Source organism: Macrobrachium nipponense, chromosome 25 (genome assembly GCF_015104395.2).
Source record: "Macrobrachium nipponense isolate FS-2020 chromosome 25, ASM1510439v2, whole genome shotgun sequence".
NCBI classification, from domain to species: domain Eukaryota; kingdom Metazoa; phylum Arthropoda; class Malacostraca; order Decapoda; family Palaemonidae; genus Macrobrachium; species Macrobrachium nipponense.
In genome coordinates this window covers 37,318,767-37,340,497 of record NC_087214.1, presented here as the reverse complement: position 1 = coordinate 37,340,497, position 21,731 = coordinate 37,318,767, and the positions used below count along the sequence as shown (strand labels likewise).

Below are 21,731 nucleotides of genomic sequence, written 5' to 3'. Positions count from 1 at the left end.
CTGACCCTCATAAAGAACATCGGAATTAATGGAAAATAATGAGTCGTATCCCACTATCTTATCATACAAAACAGCAGCAAGAAATATAGAACCTAAGGCAAACAAAATGTTAAACTCAGTTCAGCTTGGTTTAGACAATAAAATTAGACTAGCTGAAAATGATAAACCAGATACTGCAAGGGTCGAAGATAATACTAAAGATACTGCTGTTTCAAATACCATCATAAGTGATCACTTGGTACATTCAAATGACCCTCTAAGTACTCCTTCGACATCTGGAACTGTACCAAAAGTCCGTCACAAAACTCAGATGTCATCTTCGAAGAAAAAAACCTAATAAAACGATCTTGGACAGGGGATCATCCTCTAGAAAATAGGTACTTTCTCTGCTATACTACAATGGAACTGCCAGGGACTTCGCGCCAATATGAATAGCTACTATGTTTGATTAATACTTATAATCCAGTATGCTTAGCACTACAAGAGACTATGCTAAGCAACAACAAAATGCTTACTCCTAAAGAGTTTTTTGCATTCCACTCCCAATTCCCTATACAGGGAAATTCGGGTGGAAGTGCTCTTCTTGTAAGACGAGATATTGCTCACTCAAAATACAGTTTGCAAACTCAATTACAAGCTGTAGCTGTCAAAATTCACTTAAAAAAGCTTACACAATTTGTTCATTGTATCTCCCTCCTAATAACCCAATACTTGAACGACAGTTAACACACTTGTATGAACAGCTACCCCGACCATTTCTTATATTGGGAGACTTAATGGTCGTCATGAACTTTGGGGTGACATTTTAACAAATCAAAGAGGAAACCTTATCTTATCAATAGAAAATTCAGATATGACCCTTTTGAATACTGAAAAACCCACCCATTTTCACATTCAGACTGGTGCATTTTCATGTATTGACTTATCTATCACCAGTTCTGATACATTCATTGACTTCAACTGGGAGGTATTGGAAGATCTATACGGCAGTGATCATTTTCCAATTGTCATCAGAACTGAGAAATATGAGCCAGTATACAGAATGCCTAGGGGGTGGTGTACATAAAGCAAATTGGCCCCTTTTCGAGGAAACTCAGTTATACTGAACTAGATGCAAAAGATATGCCAACAATAGAGAAGAAGCAGTTCTATTTAACAATGATTTTTACGTTTGTAGCAGAAAAGGCAATCCCAAAAACCAGTGGAAAATTGCATCGGAAGCCTGTTCCATGGTGGAATGTTCAATGCAAAATAAGACATAAAGCCATGAGAGCAGCTTATACTAGGTACAGAAGACATCGCTGTGAATGCTACTTGATCTCCTTTAAAAAGGCTCGAGCCAAATTCAGATGGCAAATAAAGCATGCGAGACGAGAATCATGGGCACTTTTTATATCAACAATTACCTGGAAAACACCTATGACCAAGATCTGGACAGTTATTAAGAAAATAGCAGGAAAGTACAATCCTAGTCCCCTTCCGTTTTTAAAAAGTCAACGGTGACTTGTAACAGACTCAAATAAGGCTGTAAGCAATGTTTTTGCAGAACATTTTGCAATGATATCAAGTAGGGATGAAAATTCTCCATTCTACAGGGAGAGAGTGTTAGCAGAGTCTGAAACACTTGATTTTACCTCTTTTAAATCTGAACCATATAATGCCTTTTACCATGGAGGAATTTTTATTTGCTCTTGGTAACAGTAAAAACACTGCACCTGGACCTGATGAAATTTTATATGAAATGATCAAGAATACTTCAAAGGAACTAAATTTTTTATTTTTTTTAAGTATTATTAATAGAATTTTTAAGGAGAGTGGTTACCCTAGTGTTTGGGAAATAGCAACAGTTTTACCCTTTGTCAAGCCAGGGAAAGATTCATCTGTCCCTACAAGCTATAGACCAATAGCTTTAACTTCCTGTTTTTGTAAACTTATGGAAAAAATGGTAAATTTAGGTGGTATGGTTTTTAGAATCAAAGAAGATTATATCATCATCTCAGTGTGGCTTTCGCCGTATGCATTCTTGCACAGATGTATTGATACGTTTGGAGAATGCAATTTGTCAGGCATTTGCTTTCAAGCAGCATCATGTGGCAGTTTTCTTTGACCTAGAAAAGGCTTATGATACTACCTGGAGGCATGGAATTATGAAAGTCTTGCATGAAATTGGTCTGCGTGGAGAACTACCACTTTTTATTATAAAAGTCTTTTTAAAAAAACCGTTATTTTAAAGTCGAGTAGGTAGTACTCTGTCTAATTTGAAAGAACAAGAGGAAGGAGTACCACAGGGAAGTGTGTTAAGTGTCACTCTGTTTGCCTTAGCCATAAATGGGATAGCCTCAAAAATTCCAAAAGATGTAATGTCAACAATGTTCGTTGATGATTTATCTATTTCGTGTGCTGCATCTAAAATGTCTGTTGCAGAGCGAAAACTCCAGTTGGTAATAAATAAAGTTAATAGTTGGGCAGCTGAGCATGGTTTTAAATTTTCCTCTGCCAAAACAGTTGTTATGCATTTTTGCCGTATTAGAGGGGTTCATCCAGACCCAGATCTGTTTTTAAATGGACAGAGACTCGCATGCGTACAGGAAACAAAGTTTTTAGGCCTCATCTTTGACAGCAGGTTGACATGGGAAGCTCATCTCAGGAGCCTCAAAGTCAAATGCATGGAAGGCCTTAGATGTTTTAAAAGTCTTAGGTCATACAAATTGGGGGCTGATAAAAGAAAGGCACTTGTTACATGTTTATAAGCAATAGTTGCTTCAAAATTGGCATATGGGTCAGAAATCTACTCATCAGCTACGACAAGAAGATTAGATACTTTGAATGCAGTTCATCATGGGGGAATTAGAATTGCAACAGGAGCCTTTAGATCCTCTCCAATATCTAGTTTATTAGTGGATGCAGGTGAACTGCCCTTAGATTTGATAAGAAAATTGACCCTGTTGAAATATTGGTACCGCATACAGAGAACTCCTGAGTCCTTAGCTTACAATACTGTTTTTAAAGGCAATTTTGTATTTATGAAAAATATGCTTCATATCCAAAGCCTTTTGGATACAGGGTAAAATATGCATTAGAGGAGCTCAATGTAATAAAAGGAAAAGTAATTCCAGCAAAATTTTCAAGATTCCCTCCATGGAAGTTGCCCTGTGAAATATTGTAAATGGTTTTCTGGTTGCAAGGCAGACTGTTCAGGTGATATTCTTAAGCAGAAAATTCCTTTGCCATGCTGAAAAACATGATAACTCAAGGCAATTCTTTACCGATGGCTCCAAATCCAGTGCAGGCGTTGGGTTTGGAGTGGTATACCTGACAGTAGTGTTAGGGGTGCATTACCAAGTTTGTGCTTCTATTTTTACTGCTGAACTTTTTAGCATTTTAACAGCCCACTAAAGAAAATTGTAACGTTTAGAAAGGAGATTAATTTTACCATTTTTGAGTGGATTCCAAGAGTGCCTTGGAAGCTTTGGCATCTTTTAATCCAGTACACCCTGTGGTACTGGAAATAACAGAGTGGTTGTTTTTATTAAAACAAAAACAGAAGGTAGTTAACCTCTGTTGGGTTCCTTCACATGTTGGTATTGTTGGAAATGAACGAGCGATGAATTGGCTAAGTTAGTACATCAAAAAATCCAAAAAGTATAGCAATTCCCTGTTCAGACTACATTCCTGAAATTAAAAGACTTGTAGAATCAGTTTTTGGCAATTCTATTGGACAATAGAGAGTAATAATAAAATGAGAGAACTCACTGATGTAATCAACCCTGGCTTTATATGTTAGAAGACCGTCGGAAAGAGACTGCATTATGTAGGTTACGGATCGGCCACACACGGATTACTCATGGGTTTTTTAATGAACAATGACCCTGAACCATTTTGTGAGGATTGTCTTGTTCCCCTCACAGTAAAACATTTAATAGTAGAATGCCCCAGCTTAATATCAGCAAGGAACCGTCATTTTAACGTAGTTGGAAAAAGGATCTTAAACTAGATGCCATATAGGTAGAGATTTTAATGAGGATAAGCTTTTTAGTTACCTTCGAGAAGCAGGTCTTCTTGAAAAAATTTAGTTAGTTTGGTCAAGATGTTTGAGTTTGTGTATGTGTTAGTATGTGTCAGTGTATATCATTTGCTTTTAAGTCTTTTTAGATCAGGAAATTTTTATGTACATAAAAATTTACCTCCAATAGATATATCTATTACCATATATAATGTTTTAGTACTTTTAATATCTATTTATTTTGACAGAACTCTGTAGAATTTGGAAGTTTGCGGCGGGGTGCCTATGTTGCTTGTATTTTTTGTTTACAATTAATTTGAAATAGGTGTGTAGGTGAGATAGGTATTTGTGTGTTTTTGGGTTCTCTGTAGTTCTCTGACAGATTTATATTAAAACATATTAATAGCATTTTAATTGACTTTTTCCTTTGCAATTCCTTTTAATGATACGGCGTCAATAACCTCGTCGTTGCGACGCCAGTAAGATTAATAAATCAATCAATCAATGAGGGGTTACTGGACATCTCGAACTCGTTCGAGATCTCCTTGCTTATGAGGAGCTTTCGAAACGAAAGGTCTTGCCCACCCAGGGAACTCAGGCCCCCTGCGTGGGATGTGACTCTCGTCCTTAGGAGTTTGACTCGAACGCCGTTCGAGCCACTCCGAAAGTCGTCAGACAGGGATCTGACCCCTCAAGACCCTCTTCTGCTGGCCCATGGCATCGGCGAAGAGAGTAGGGGAACTTCATGGTCTTTCCTATGATGTACGACACTCCAGGGGATGGGGATCTGTGACGCTCGATTTCGTCCCGAACTTCGTTGCGAAGACTCAGAAACCGTCGATCCCTGACGACAGGTTCGAGTCATTCACGATTCCCTCCCTATTGGACTTCACCGATAATGATGCGGATGAGATGCTGCTTTGTCCTGTGAGGGCGCTACGGCGCTATCTGAAGAGAACTCGACACCTCTAGGCCTGAGTGTCAACGCCTCTTCGTTAGCACCGGGGTAACCAACCGAAAGAAGTATCCAAGAACACTCTTTCATTCTGGCTGCGTGAGGTCATCAGGAGGGCGTTATGAGGCTGATGGTAGTGACGACATCCGTACGTCCCGTCCGAGAGCTCACGAAGTCAGAAGTATTGGCCCCTCGATGGCGTTTCGTAAGAACTTCTCCGTGGCGCAGGTCCTGAAGGCAGGGGGTCTGGTCTAACCAGACTAACCTTTACGTCCTTCTACCTTCGGGATATTGGCCCACACAGGAGGTCCTTGGATACCTTTTCCTTGGGACCCGTGGTGGCTGCTCAACAAGTTGTGTAGCTACCCAGACCCTCGCAGGCTGAAACAGCATCGAGTCCTGGTGTGACTGTGTGGATGGATGTGTGAATGAGTGAGTGACTGGCTCCCTCTTCCCGTCTTTTCCTATTCCTCTACCTGTGGGCAAGGGGCCAACGGTCGGCACTACGCTGGATGAGGACGAGATGCAGGTGAGCTATATGACAGAGCCCCATCCTATCCCTTTCACTAGGGATAGGAGCAGAATATCCACCACTTCCTTCTACAAGGGGGGGAAGTGGATGCCTACAAGAGTCAAACCCATGACTTTATATTTGCTCCTGTACAGGAACAAGTTCTTACATTGCTGGTACGAAGAGATACGCTTGCCTCTCTCTTAGTACTCGGTCCAGAGGTCTGACCATTGATCCTGCGGTGCACACCCCGATCAATCGGACAGAGGCTTGGATCCCTCCCTCGCTCTTACGACCAGGGAGGCTTCCAAGGTTGGGCGAACACCAGTCTGTTCACAAAAAGACTCAGATTCCTCCCACCAAGAAGTGAGTCTTCCTATTGTAAAAGGACCGAAGGTTTGTATGCCGTGTCGGAACAAATGACAATTTGTCCAAAATTGCATTTTTCCTAACTATACAAACCTGAGGTCCTTTTACACATAGCCCCACCTCATGCCACCCCTCACTCTGCAGTTTTTGCTTGGGCCAAAAGCAAAAGTGATTTGTTTACCTCCCAGTCGCGCGCGCGCGCCTGTCGGACAAGCAGTTAACTACCGAACCCCTTGTTCGAAAGCTTACGACCTATCCAGCTGCCGCTAGTACCTTCCCTATTGTAAAAGGACCTCAGGTTTGTATAGTTAGGAAAAAAATGAAATTTTGGACAAATTGTCATTTTTGAAAAGTTTAATTGATTTTTCTTTTCCAGATATGTCTCCCTCGTGTAATTCAGACCGACTGTGGGACGAATTTCATGAGTAACGTATTTAGGGGCAAATGTGCTGAACTGGCCATTCAGCACATTACCAGCGTACCTTATCATCCGGAGAGTCAAGGTGTGGTGGAAAGGTTTCATCAAACCCTCAAGTCTGTACTTAAGAAACTTTATGATTCTGATAACGAATGGGACAAAATTCTCCCTTTTGCCCTCTTTGCTATTAGAAATCACCCTAACTCTTCTACAGGTGTAGCTCCTTTCGAGTTGGTATTTGGGCACAAAGTTCGAGGACCATTAGAAATTATGTTTGAGATGCTAAAATTCAGCCGGAAGGGGGAAGTAAAAGTTGGAGGGTTGGTGGAAGACTTAGGTCTAGGATGTTGAATGCCTGGAAGTTTGCCAGGGAGAATTTGGAACAGTCCTCAATCCCGAATGAAGGAAAATTTTGATAAAAAGGTTAAGGTTCGTCATTTGAACCGGGGGAATTCGTATTAGTGTTGAGTATGGATCCGGACAGTTTTCTCGAGCCGAGGTATAAGGGTCCTTGGAAGGTTCTGAGGAAGTTGTCTGATGTTAACTATGAGATTGAGGCTCCCGGTTCAAGCCGTAAATGCAGAATATTTCATATTAATCGGTTTAAAGCCTTATGTGGTAGGTGTGGTTGATCCCTTAGCGATCGTGTATGAACCCGTCTGTGGGTAGTTGATGTACCTCCAGAGGAGTCCGATGAACTTAGTGTGTCAGGTTCCTTCGGATGCATTAGGGGAAAATATGCAAATTTAGAACTGTTGAAAAGTAGTTTATGGACATTTAAATTTAATCAAAGAAAAGAAGTGCTTAATTTAATCTATTCTTTTTCAGAACTTTTTCAGGATCCCCGCCCCCCAAGAAGAACCCAGGTTTTGAGCCATTATGTTGATGTGGGTGGTGCTTCGCCTGTAAAGCAGAGTCCTTACGGCTGAACCATGTAAAATTAGATTTGGTCAGTAAGGAGATAAACTACATGTTGAAGCATGACCTTATTCAGCATCAGTGAGTCCCTGGAGTTCTCCCATAGTACTGGTAAAGAAGGCGGATGGTAAGTTCCGCATGTGTGTGGATTATCGGAAGGTTTAATACCCACACCAAAGATGATTCTTTTCCATTTACCCCGTATTGATGACTGTCTGGATCGGATCGGGTCTGCCAAGTTTATTACCGAAACTTGGATCTGTTCGAAAAGGGTACCTGGCAGGATTCCAGTGTCCGATCGATGCTCGTGCGATTATCTGCATTTTGTTACTCCTTTTGTGGACTTTTACGAATGTAAGGTTATGCCCTTTGGCATGAAAAATGCTGCATGCACTTTCAGAGATTAATGAATAGGGTCATCTGTGGTCTGGAAGGAACAGAAATTTATATTGATGATTTGGTTGTTTATAGTGATGACTGGAACACCCATATGGTAAGGCTTCGTAAGGTTTTGAAGCTCTAAGGCGTGCTGGGCTTGTAGTTAATTTTTGGCCAAGTGTGAAGTAGGGCAGGCCAAGGTTTTGTTATTTAGGTCACGAGGTTGGTTTGGGTCATGTGGCTCCAAAACAAGCTAACCTCGAGGCAATTATAAGTTTGAAAAGACCTGGTAACGTTAGAGAGGTAAGAAGAGTGCTGGGCATGACTGGGTACTACCGCCGGTCCGTCCGTAATTACTCTGATCTTGCTCTGCCTCTTACTAGTTTATTAGAAAAAGGAAAGAAATTCTCATGGTCTGATCAGTGTGAAAAAGCTTTTAACCAACTTAAATCAATATTGGTAACTAATCCTATTTTAACTTCCCCAGATTTTCATAAGCCATTTATCATCGCCGTGGATGCTAGTGACGTTGGTATAGGAGGTGTTCTTTTCCAAAGGAAGGAAAGCGGTGAAGTTCATCCGTATCTTAGTTCAGCAAGAAGTTGCTGGCAGCTGAAAGGCAGTACTCAACCATTTGAAAAAGAAGCTCTTTCCTTGGTTCGATCTTTGACTCACTTTAAACCTTATGTAACAAATTTTTCTTTTCCCGTGGAAATCTGGATAGATCACAACCCGCTGGTGTTCATCGAACGGATGAAAGGAGCCAACCAAAGGATTTTGCGATGGGCGCTTTTTTCTACAAGAATTAATTTGATTATTAAGCACGTGAAAGGCTCGGAAAATAAGATTCCTGATGCCCTATCCAGGACTACTTAAGCATGTTTGGCTACCCCTCCTCATGCGCTGCCCTGCTCGTTTCTCAAATTTGGTGGTTGTATGGAAAAAGTTATTCGGTGTAGTATAATTTCATTGTTTCTTGTGCGTTTTCTTAGTAGGTTAAGTTTGATAAGTTTTTCTTTCGAAACATAACTTAGTCTTGTAGGCAACCACGCCAGTTGCTTCTGTCCTGTTAGTGTTTTTTTTTTTTATAATGGTGTTATACTAAGACATCTGGAGAGGTGCTGTGTGTGTGGTAGGCTAAGGTGTGGTCTGAACTTTATTTAGGTTTAGCTAGATAGGTTTGTTTCTTAGTCTTTAAGGTTTTTTTTGCTGAGGTGTTTTTGCCCATGTTGGTTTGGGTTGCATATGGTAAGATGTATATATATATATTTGGTTTGTATATTATGTTTCAGATTAACTGTCATTCTGTTTTCAGGTTTTTTGTCATATTTTGTTATGTACTCTTTGAGTCTAATTAATAAATAGTCTTTAATGTGCTCTTTTTACAGGTCTTCCATTTATAAAAAAAAAAAAAAAAAAAATTTTTTGCTTCAATTTTTTTTTTTTTTTTCTTCTTGGGGAGGAAGTATCAGGTATTAACGTAATTGTCATTAATTTTGTTTTAGTCTCAGCCTTGTGATTTTCTTTTAATTGTTGATTTTATTTAAGGTTAAGTGGTTTTCTTGTGACAAGGCTGTGTTGCTAAAGACGTTTAGTGGCCTACTCCCCGGCATTGGAATGTGTAAAAAGTTCACTCCTAACTCCAATCTATGTTTCTTTTTGGTGTTAGGTGAGAGCTGCCATGGACTCTGGAGTGTTGACTGGCAGTTTCATCTCCTGATTTTACTGTGTTCGTCCTTGGAGACAAAAGTTTTCTTCGGAGGATAAGGTTCCTCTTCTAGTCAGTACGGGCCTGACTTGCATGCCTCCCACACTTAAGCTGCGTATTGGATTACCTGGATTACCTTTTGTGCTGTGGGCTCAGTTCCTGTGCCACCCACGGCGTTCTGAGCTTTTGTAGCCTACCCTAGGCTAGTGTTTTTGTGAGGTGTGGACTTCCTGCGGGCTCAGGACGACGCAGAGGAATTATTCCCGGCCGAGTGGACGCAGGAAGGGCGCCTCTGCATCCTCCAGGATGTCGTCTTCACCAGTGCGGCAATTGTGGGGGCATTGTGGCCCACGAGGAGGCATGTAGGGAGTCTGTGAAACAGGTAATATCCGTTTGGTATTTATTCAGGGAGGCACTATTATTAATTATACCCCTGTTGCTACCTGTGCTCCAGAACTCCCTCCGCTAGCGGTGACCTGACGAGTGACGCTGTACCTGGTAGCTTGCCGTGATACCGTGTCAGACTTCCCCAGTGCTATGACCCTCAGGCCTACCCCTTTGGATGCCAACAAGTGTGGGTGTAACCCTTTGTTCCCTCTATAAACTATGAGGAGCTTTTCTGTGGTTTCATTATTTTTGAAGTTCTCGTATAAGAACATTTTATTTGCCCCTATCCTAGGGTGTTAATGTTAAGTTTAGCTTTATAATATTAGGTAGGAATTTAAGTGTTTTCTTTCTTTGTCTACTCCTTCCTTCCTAACCTTATTTAGTTATAGGTAGGTTGTTTGGGCCCTTTATTTATTCCTTGTGTTATTTTACTACTATCTTAGGGATATAGTTTTAGAGGTTAGGTAATCCTACTGCATTTAATTTAAGGACTTTATATTTGTCCTATAGTCACAAGGCTGACTGTTGATTATTTTATGTTTTGTGTTAATAAATATTGTTTAAGTTTTCTCTCTTTTTTTCGTCTCCATTGACCTTTATTTATTGGACACTGTATTACTGCCCTCTCTTTCCTGGTGCTTTAAGAACTTGCACCACGGCCCCACAAGGGTCGTAATAGTTACCAAAAGGAGAACTGGAGAATAACACCCGAGAGAGAGAGGCGGAAGGGAGGATTTCCAAAAACGAGGACAGAAGCAGAAGAGGAACAACTCACTCAACGAAACACTAGAAGGAGTTGGGGGTTGGAGGACAGGGGTGTCCACTATAAAAATGGAGGTGCAGACAAAAACTGGAAATTGTATTGTAGGGGGAAACGAAACTGAAACAGGAGTAAGACTCAGATCGAAGAGTACAGAGTTTGGGGCAAAAGGGATGAAACTTCCTTGGTTTGAAAGAGAGAGAGAGAGATTTGGCCAAAAATATACGTGTCGGCTGTTGCGGGGGAAATGCCGTATATTTTACTTGTCCTACAGAAATTGAATTTCTCTCTCTCTCTCTCTCTCTCTCTCTCTCTCTCTCTCTCTCTCTCTCTCTCTCTCTCTCTCTCTCTCTCTCCGAACACGAAGAACGACCCATAATATTTTATTAGTAATTACACCATAGATTAAATTCATTCTCACACCAGGCAAATGTATTCTCTCGATTTCAATAGACAAACTCTAGGACGTCTAAGCAGTAGCAAAGGCGTTTGTTGTGTGAGAGAGAGAGAGGTGTAGCTGTCGCTACACCTCTTGAAGGAGAGGTTATGAAAAAGGAAGGTGCGGAGAAGACTATAGTATCATATATATATATGTATATATATATATATATATGTATCATATATATATGTATATATATACATATATATACATATATATATGTATATATATATATATATATATATATATATATATATATATATATATTTATGTATGTATGTACATATACAAAATCACAACTACAAAAATATATATCCGAATTTACTTTACCATTCATTGTTGCGAGTTGTATTCCAAACACTAAGTTTACCTATAGTCCCCGTTTACTTGTATTGAATATAACACAAACAATCAACTTTGTCATCCATTTGCTGAATAAAGAAGTTTAAAGGATAACTCTTCATAATCAACAAAAACCAAAAAGGCATATCAACTGCAATGAAAAAAAAAAACTAAGTATTAGCATCTGCCTAAAAAAGTATTTGTGTTCAGAAGCAAAAATAAAAAAAAGTTCTTTATTGCTAACCAGTCAGCCTCTCTCTCTCTCTCTCTCTTCTCTCTCTCTCCTCTCTCTCTCTCTCTCTCTCTCTCTCTCTCTCTCGTTTTCACTTTTTTCATCTCAAAAACCAAACATTTTTCTCTTTAGTGACATAATTATCATATTTTTTTTATATATTCACAGCTTATATTCAAAACACGGTTGAGATAAAGCGGTCCTTTGACGAACCAATACAAAGCAACCAGTTCCTTCACATAAAGTACAATGAGTCATGATTTTCTCCTCATAAAAATGCTCAATCACAGCTTCGGAATGTACTTTTATCGTCCGTTTTCCCATCTGTCCTGAGTCCCCGTCATTGCAACAGATTCCTGACCCTGTGGCACCAGGAGAGAGAGAGAGAGAGAGGTTGTTATCAAAAACATATTCCGAAATACAATGTTTTTTATACTTACGCTTCATTCAGTATGATAAGTAGTAGAAGGTTAGAGAATTTAATATGTAGATGAATGATAATCCTCTCTCTCTCTCTCTCTCTCTCTCTCTCTCTCTCTCTCTCTACACACACATTTTTGTGACACCAAATAAAAACTTAGAGTTACTTTGAGGAAAAGCAAATTGTCTTCAGTTAACATTCATCATTAAAATCACATTTGCAGTTACATAGAGTAAGTGAAAATGCTGCCACCAAACATCACCTCAGAGATTCGCCAGAGACCAAAATTTCCAGGTCACTTCCGACTGAAGGTTTTCACGATCAAATTAATTCCCAAATAAATCTACTTCAAATCCGATGGAATTAGTCGGTCCTTTGACGGACTTCATAAATACTCATAAATTAATCATCTCGTAACTTCCCTACCTCCCTCATGAAAGCAGGCGGAGAAGGGGAGGAGGAGAATGAAAAACTGAGAAGGGTGAGAATCAGGAAAGAGAGAGAGAGTGTCTTTACATGGAACTAAAGCCATCTTAAAATATCTTATCCATATACAAAGCAATTACTTATCTAAGAATGTCAGTATTACATAAATAGCTCAATATTGCAAAGACTAACAGAACCTCACTGTATTATCTCCAATAGTCAGTCTCTAAGTGAAGATTGAGTTCCACTATCCCAACCGAACAGAAGACCTGGACATTTCACAAGAACAAAACTGCAAAACAATCTGGAAAATATGTTTGCTCCCGAAGTCTGACCCCATCACGAGAAGCACTTTCAATATTCTCTCGAGAGCCACAAGAAGGTTTTCATAAGGACAGGGAAAGCTGGCTGCGAAGTTGCAACGAATGAGCACCCTCCCAGTCAGGCGTGTAATGGGATCGTGATAACCCTTCGAAGAGTTTCTTTGGGATATGCAAGTTTTCACTTGATCAGAGAACTGACTTTCATTTGATGACAAAAATTACTTCCCTTTGACAACAAAACGACTTTCATTTGATGACAAAAAACAAACTTTCATTTGATAACAAAACAATTTCATTCGACGACAAAACCGACTTTCATTTGATGAAAAAAATTCATTTGACAACAAAACTGACTTTCATTAGTCGTGTTTAAACAGAAGTGACGGGAATATGCAATTTTATGTCTTTATCTAGCCCAGGCCCGTAGAAGACAAGGGGTAAAGAACGACTCTTGAAGAGTGGAAGGTTATGAGAATCGGAACATCAGTGGGAGCTGAGGAAAGAAGCAGATGCAACGCTGCCAACTACAACCAGGAGGTTGTCTCTGTATACTTTGGGGTAAAAATGAACTTGTAAGATCTGTCTAGACTGGGTTTGGAGAGAGAGAGAGAGAGAGAGAGAATGGGGGGGACGGAGGGGAACAGGAAGGGGGATAATAAAGGAAGTGAAAGAACAAATGACCCTTTCTCTCTCTCAGCAATTAAGAACCAAAGGAATTAAACCACCAATGAGGAAAGATCAAATATTAATCTTTTGGAGTGAGGGTGCAGGCCCCATATGCCCATGATCAAAGCAACTTAATTATTTTATGGTCACCCAGTCCAAATAATGAACAGACCGAGTGTATAGTACACCTTGATGAAAATCATGCCTATGTTGCCATTTTATTTATTTATGGTTTTATTTTGAAACAATTCTCAAGGGCCAGGACCAATTTTTTTTTTTAAGTGAAGGCCGACGGAGTTGGCTACCAAACGCCTTTCCCTGGCTCACAAAAACAACTATTCAAAACACTCAACTATGACAAAAGACCTTGAGGAAGGTCCGCTTACTTTCCAGAACCTTTCACCCAAAGTCTGTAGCTGAGATTCTTGTAGGCTTAAGTGGCGCTGAACCCACCCACCCACCCACCTGGCCTCTCCAGCGCCCTCTCTCCAACTCATGCCCAAAGTTTCCATGCAACAGCCGAGAGCAGAGTCCACAGACTGCCGGGAAACAGCGTTCCTGAGGACTCTTCTTGTTAAATATGACCCCAGGCTTTGGATTATAAGTCAAATTGAATTGAGGATTTTCCCTTTTTCTTGACAGCGTTAAATTGGAAACTGTCAGCTACAGTTTTCATTCCTGAAGAACATCAACATTTTTGCTCTATTTTGTCTAGCTGCAGGCAGACGTATCATCGTTCATTGGATAAATGTACGAATGTATCAGAAAAGAATTTGGTGATAAACCAACTTACATTCTTTAGGGAAATTCGAATTGGAATACAAAATTTAGGCCGATGGCCAAGCGCTGGGACCAATGAGGTCATTAAACGCTAAAAGGGGAAAATAAGAAACTACAGGTTTGAAAGGTGTAACAGAAGGAAAACCTTTTGCAGTTGAAGCTCTATGAAACAACTGTCAGGAGAGCGTTGAGGAAAGTTAGAAGAAAGAAAGAGAATATGAACGGAGGCACAGTAAAAGGAATGAAAGGGGTTGCAGGTAGAGGCCGAATGGACGCTGCAAATAATTTTAGGTGATGCCCACAGTGAGGTCCGCGTGAAGTACACTGATAGCACTACCCCCCATAAGTGATACATTCTTTTGGAAAACGATCAATAATATAATTCTGGAGTGAACATACTTTTGAGACTATTGAACTGGCAATAAATAATATATATAAAATAATAAATAAACAAAAGCAAAAGTAGACGTTTACTCTCCCGCCACAACCACAAAGTTGATGTTAAATACACCTCGCATTCGACAGTTTATTCATTACTTCGCTAAACAAATGAATGGAATCAGCAATCTTCATTTGGCCAAGAGATACGGTAAGCAAATATTTACTTAGACACCTGACATTCAGATAGATGTTATTCACTAAAGAATTCCTACATGATTTATGTACCATACTGTACCAGTAAACATGAAACTCCAAACATAATTCAACGATTAAATATTCATTTCGTATATGTTGGATAAACGTTGTAAACACGCTAATTCGGTATCTTTAATAAACACCTGGTGAATGTCTACAATACCTTTTTAACTGCAATCCTTATTTTGTACTTAAATTTGAACTCCATCAGTAAATACCGTTTGTTCTGTTTACATAAATGACCTAAAAGAGCTTACAGAAGGCGTCAGTGAATTTGGTTTCCCAAAAGTGAATAAAATCTCAAGATATAAATATTCAGGTTGACTCTGTCTGGCCTCTGCAACAGACAAAGGGAAGGATTACAACGCCCACTGAGAGAGAGAGGAGAGAGAGACGAGAGAGAGAGAGAGAGAGAGAGAGAGAGAGAGGCGACAGACAGACAGACTGGTTTGATGATGCTTCGTTAACCACGCAAAGCAGAGTCTCCACTACGAGAAAACTTGTCATTCTGGCACATGCTGGACAATCATACGTAGCACCGGTTAGATTACCAACAAGGCGATAAAAGTATTCAACATGTTGTATGTGTGTGTTGATAGGTCACCAACATGTACAGGACATATTTTACTGCAGTTTTGACGCAAGCGCATCTTACATGGTTTGACTGAACAATCTTTTGGAAGCCAATTAGCCACAGCTAAAAGTGAGGTAGATGGCTTAGTGAAATCGTTCCATGCACACTTTCTGGGGCATTGGGCTTTTAAAAGACTTGTGAAGTAATCAGAAGGCTGTATACCCTTATGGAGCCACCCCCTCCCAAGGGGTAAAATAACACACTGAGAATTTTATGTATAAAGAAATACTAAAACACAGCCATAGCTATGACCAATTTTTCAGTGCAATTCCCCTACCAATTCGAGAGAAGAAGAAACTGTATCCGTTGCCGATTCTCGCTGTTCCTGGACCACAAAGGGTGTGGAATTATGGATATTTTACTATGCAATTGCTGTACGATTCATTTCCATGTATTTAATAAAATCACCTATTGTGAACGCATCCGCATGTGTCGCCCTGTCTCATGAACCCCGCACATGCGCATGGCTATTCTTCTTGCTTCTCTTGGCGCGAATCCCCCACTAAATCGGTATAACACCTTAATTGAAATCCCTTCCTGCCTTTTAATCCGTTAAATTTGGTTGTTTATAAACAAATGAGAAATACCGCGAGAGTGGAACATATGAGGACTTGAAACAGACTGGGACGTTTAAGCTCTTTTGGTATTAGTTTAAATGAAGTCTTAATGCACGCACGCACGCACACACACCTAGTACCTCAAAGACAAAAGAAAATGGGAATTGATAAAAAGGGGACCTGACGACATACTGCCACTCAAGGAATGGCGGGAATTATTACACCCAAGTGTAATGGTAATTACTGTATAGCAAAGAAAGATAAAGGGAAAGGAAAACGCATCTTTGAGAAATTCTGCCGCAAGAGGCATTCGCCACCCACGTGTTGGAGGCGGCCTGTTCTCGCGGTTGTTCTGGAATCGTCGGGCGTGTTGTGGAGCACAACACGCGTCTAAGTGTCGTGAGAAACGCAGCGAAAATATGATGCAATATTCCGTTGAGATTCTTCTAAATTGTTCCCGTAATCTCGGGAGTCTGTGACGCATCGCCGTAGGCCCCACCCCCAGAATGCCATATAAATACGACAGAAGAAGTAGGAGAAGGCAGATCATCAGTTAGTCACAGAGTACGAGATCGTCAGTAAGAGCCACAGATCAGATTATCAGTGAGAGATCAGCAGCACAGATCATCAGAGTGAGATAAGAGAAGAAGGACGAAGGATCAGAGAGGAAAAGTCGCACGAGAGTGTGGTCGAATTCTGGTCAAGTCGTCGTTAGGAGTGGACGACCGAGGCATTTCGACGTAGAGCAAAACTTCAGAGAAGAAACGTTCTGCAAGAGGTTTAGAGAAGTTCCTGCCCTTCAAGTATCAAGATTAGACATTATTTTCTGCAATACGGAGGCAAGAAGCGTCTACAATTAGAGTTCTCCTTTTGTGAAGCCATCGTTTCCAGTTGCAAAACTAGTCGGCAAGTACTTTCATTACCTCACTGTTCCCCCAGTTCATGCAGTGTAAGATTTACCTTTTTTATTTTTATAAAATAATAGGAGATACCATTCTGCATTTATCTTTGTAAGTAAGCTTGTAAATAAACCTTTGTTGTGTTAGTGTTTCTTTCTATACTCGTATCCCCAGTTTCAACTGTTGGTGTTGAATTTTTTTTGTTTATCATAATATCGAACCTGAAGCGGACCTCTCTCGGTTCGTAACACCGAGTCAGTTACCTATAAAGGTTTGAATTTATACCGAAGGGAGAGAGAGAGAGAAGGAGAGCGAATGATAAACGAATGATTAAAAAAAAAGCGGTAGAGCATATGGGAGTTCCTACTTGGACGGAAAACAGTTGAGAGAGAAAATGTGAAATTTATTATAAAGGGAAGAAACTACATCGATACACAAAACGGAGCAGGAGGTTACGTAAGCTTAATAGAACATACATAGGGAAACATATCAGGGAATATACATAGAACATACATCAGTTCTGAGGGATATGATTTCTTGGGAATTCCAAACTTTAGGTGAGAACTAGATATGACGTCAGTAGCATAGAAACAACAATAAATTGTCAAGGAAGGAATAGCTTCCATTTGTAACATATTCATTTGCACAATAATACACTCACCCGCAATATTTTTGCCAGGCAGCTACGGAGCCAAAGCTACTAAGCCACGAACCTTCTCCATCCACACTGCTAAGCAGATCTAGTTTTGGTTCTTTCGTGGATGGGTGATCACCAGTGAATAACAATTATCACTAAGATTGTTGGCTATAAAACCATTTTGAAAGCTATAAAATATACTTAAAAATATATTAGTTGCTTCACAGTATTCTAAGAGAGAGAGAGAGAGAGATAACCACATTAACATAAAAGGGTGAAATCACGATAGGGCCAATTTGTCCACAGAAATGGGGTGAGATGGAAAAAGAAAGAGCATATGAATGGAGGTACGATAAAATGCACGAAGGAAAGCTGCAAATGAACCTTAACTTAGTCATGCCTACAGTGCACCACAAGAGGTACATTGAAATCTAGCTGTAAAAATGCCAAAAGATGTTAGTTCATATTTTTGTGTGGAAATTTTTGTCTGTCCAGTTCTCTATCCTAACTGACAGGCTACTAATAAAGCCTCCTCAACTTTACTCTGGGCAGAAAGTCAATGAATAAAGACAGACAGACTTTTCAAAGGGATTTATTTCCCCTGTTGAAGGGATGAGAAAGGAGGCAGAAGAACGCAGGGGAAGGAGGAAAAAGGAGTTGTTGTTTTTGTAATAATAATAATAATAATAATAATAATAATAATAATAATAATAATAATAATAATAATAATAATAATAATAACAATAAAGAAGGCTAAGAAAGACATTTTATCCACGACCCAGAGAAAGATGCTGATAAATGAAGCAGAAAAACGACTAGATATGACATCCCCAATCACAGCGAAGACCTGCGATGAACCATGATTGCGAATCTGTCTGGTGTATCACAGAGGGGGCGGTATCCCTTTACACCGACCCTTCTATCCACCAACCCTTCCCCTTTCTCCCAACACCCTTAAAAATATTATATACAACATCTGAAGAATCTAACTAGAAACATTCCAACTGCTTTCTTAAAAACTTCAAATTCTCGTTGAGTCTTTCATTCATTTCCCCTGGGGAAAAACAATTTTATTTGCCATTACAAAACTTATTAATTTTCCCCTAAAAAACAAATTCATTAACCCAAATATCTAATAATAATAACAATAATACCTGCTTGACGATGTCCTTCGGGTTTTAAGGACGAATCGTAGCAAGAAGAGAGAGAGAGAGAGAGAGAGAGAGAGAGAGAGAGAGAGAGAGAGAGTAGAGGGGGGACGGGGGGAAGCAGACGCCCCCTGAGCAAGAGGAATCCAAAATGAGTCATTTATTATCTTCCGTCCTTTAGGCTTAAGATCCATTTTGTACTCAATTTTGTACTACATGTCTTATAAGACATTCAACTTGACAAATCTCACGTTTTTTTTATATGAATCCCCAATTTGGTGTTTTAGTAGCCGTATAATACATTCAACATGACATGAATCCCCCATTTGGGGGGGGTTTGAATAGCCAATTTCAGTACACAAGAAACAAGTCAATAATAAGAAGAATAGAGCTTCTATACAAAATAAAACGCAGCTGAAATAGCCATTTTTTATTTTCAACAAAACTTGTATTACGAAGGTCTTATTCCAGCATACAAGAATAATAATAATAACAATGAATTTGATTTCAGCTCGAGGCCATACATGACAGAAGCCATTTTCGTACAAACACTCAGCACTTTTCATTTCGTTTTTCTAGGCGTTGAATTGCATGCGCAGCCAGATCAATTTTACCTCTTCACAGCTGAGGTCATTTGCAGACTTGATTTCAGTCAATGCCTGGTGAAAATCCCAGCCCATTTGCATCTCTAATTATCTGAGAGAGAGAGAGAGAGAGAATGGTTCGTTCCCTAACGCCATTCATCCTATAATGGATACATCCACAGTATAAAACATGTCATCAAAACAAGGCGGCAACTTATCTCATGCATATCACAAACATGTTGAAAATAAGCCGTCAACCGTATGTGGAGAACGAACCTTTGGCCTATGCTCGATACTCGTATGAAACACTGGTTAGGACTACTAAGAAGTCGCTCATTTGTATTCAACATGTTTTTGATGTGTATGTAACATGTTGATGACATGTTCCCCAGAAATTCCCATTAAGCTGGGGAATTTGGAGAGAGATTCGGCGTCTCTGTTGGTCGAGAGTTTCTGGATCAAAGCAACTCATCATAGGCCTCATATCATAAGCGCAATGGGCACTTGCAATTATATCTTGCAATGTCCCAGTATGCATTTGACTACTTATATCTGTTTATGTCAGAATATTATATTCCTTGCTCCTCTTCTGCGATGAAAGGAATTCCTATTTCTCAGACAAATCAAACAAAAGTATCCAAACCCGTCCAGTCATTTTCTGCAACAAAATTCCGTCCTCTAGCCTGAAGTTTCCGACAGCGTGTACAGCATCAGCAATATCCAGAAGCAGAAGCCATATTCCGTTTTGTGGATGACCCAAATACGTAACTCCCGCCCCCAACCACTCACCTTCCACCCTTCATGGGATCCAGTCCGGGTACTACATGCACCCTCTCCGCCTGGAAGTTGGTGAAAGAAAGCGGAATTTGAAGGCTGGGCTCTTTTGGAGAGGATGCTGGACAAGACTGGAAAACTGGGCCTTTAGACTGAAGGAATAGTGGACCATTAATGACCTGATCGCGAGAAAGGCAATTTCAGGTGGATGTCTATTTAATAATCATAAATTTTCGTGTTGATAACATCTCTAGAGTCAACTGGATTTTGCGAGTTGGTGGGAAATGCAAGTCATCGAATGCCAAAAACGACGAAAAGTAAATATTTTACCTTTAGGTGTCTCATAGAGGTCAGTAAATTATATTTACAGACCTGTAGTTCCTTTACTCTATCATACACCTTTTACCTTTAAGCGTGGTAACAGATTAAATATCCATCTATCTTTTTTAGGTATAAAATACCTTAGCCAAATAGACTTCTTCATTAATCATTTTCTGTCAATGTGGTTCTCACATTCTCTTGTTTCCTGGAAATATTCTATTCGTGTGTCATATGACACCTCAGGACTGGAAAGCCCCAGGTGGGAATTAACCTCAGAGAGAGAGAGAGAGAGAGAGAGAGAGAGAGAGAGAGAGAGAGAGAGAGAGAGAGAGAGGTTCATTTGCTCTTCCTCCAAAGCAACGAAGGACGGAAGGAAAAAACGATGAGACTCGGCGTTGTTTGTCAGTCGTTTGTTTTCGATTCTCTCTCCTGCCACGGGAGGAGGACTGCCCAGGCAAAGGATCTGTCTCCCTCGAATGGATCCTTCCCTTTCTGGCTTGGTTGGGCCGCTAATCTCTCCTGCAGGACTCTCGTCTCGTCGGGAGGAATAAGGAATGAATCCTGCGTCCGGTGTCGATGCATCCCAGAATGATATTGATGCATATGCACCGAACCGGTTTAACAAACACATACAAACATCCACAAACAAGATTTCAAACGTCCATACAACTGGAGGTAATCACGATAAAAAAAATAATTAAAAAAAATTGTTTTGATTTTGAAACAATACACGACCGAAATAAAACTGCAGATTGAATAAGCTCAATTGATAAATAGGCGCTCTCTCTCTCTCTCTCTCTCTCTCTCTCTCTCTCTCTCTCTCTCTCTCTCTCTCCTTATTGGTATGCAAATGCACACCTATGAGCGAAATAAAAACACTGTACAGCGAACTGGCTTGAGAAAGAAGCGCTCTCTCTCCCTCTCTCTTCTCTCTCTCTTCCCTAAGAGGTATGCAAAGGCACACTATACATAGCCATGAAAATCCTTGAGGAAGCCAAAACCTGCCTTACAATAACAGTCTCTCCTATTTCCTAAATGAAAAAAAATCCTTCGGGAGACGTTGAGCCAAATCTATGCAAATGAAGACAGAAGGAATTTCTATTTACAAAGGGAACGACAATCAGATCAATGGGGAGGTACAGTAAAAGCAGCGTTTGCAAGAGAGAGAGAGAGAGAGAGAGAGAGAGAGAGAGAGAGAGAAAAGAAAACACTGCATCAGTAAAGAAGATATACTTTTTCTCACAAGAGAACATTCAGAAAACGAAACCTTCTAACATAGCTGGAACTGGAATGTTAGATTTGGTTCAAAGGCAAGCGCTGGGACCTACAAGGTCATTCAGCACTGTAAAAAATGTTGAGAATTGTTGGTAGAGGACTAAAGAAAGCAAGATGGAAAAAAGAAAGAATATGAATGGAGGTACAATAAAAGAAATTAAAGGAGTTGTAGCTACATGCCGAGGGGATGCTGCAAAGAACCTCCTTAAGTAATGCCTACAGTGCACCAA

The 21,731-nt window shown here is 40.1% G+C and overlaps 1 protein-coding gene across 1 annotated transcript in view; it reads left to right on the top strand.

Annotated features, from left to right (window-relative positions):
• LOC135199045 (uncharacterized) overlaps positions 1-6,607 on the top strand; it is a 172,098-nt gene extending 165,491 nt beyond the window's left edge. Inside the window, exon 3 of the mRNA XM_064226962.1 lies at positions 6,215-6,607. Within this exon, the coding sequence (XP_064083032.1) occupies positions 6,215-6,607 (393 nt within the window). The remainder of the gene's footprint in view (positions 1-6,214) is intronic.
• Positions 6,608-21,731: the final 15,124 nt, after the last annotated feature.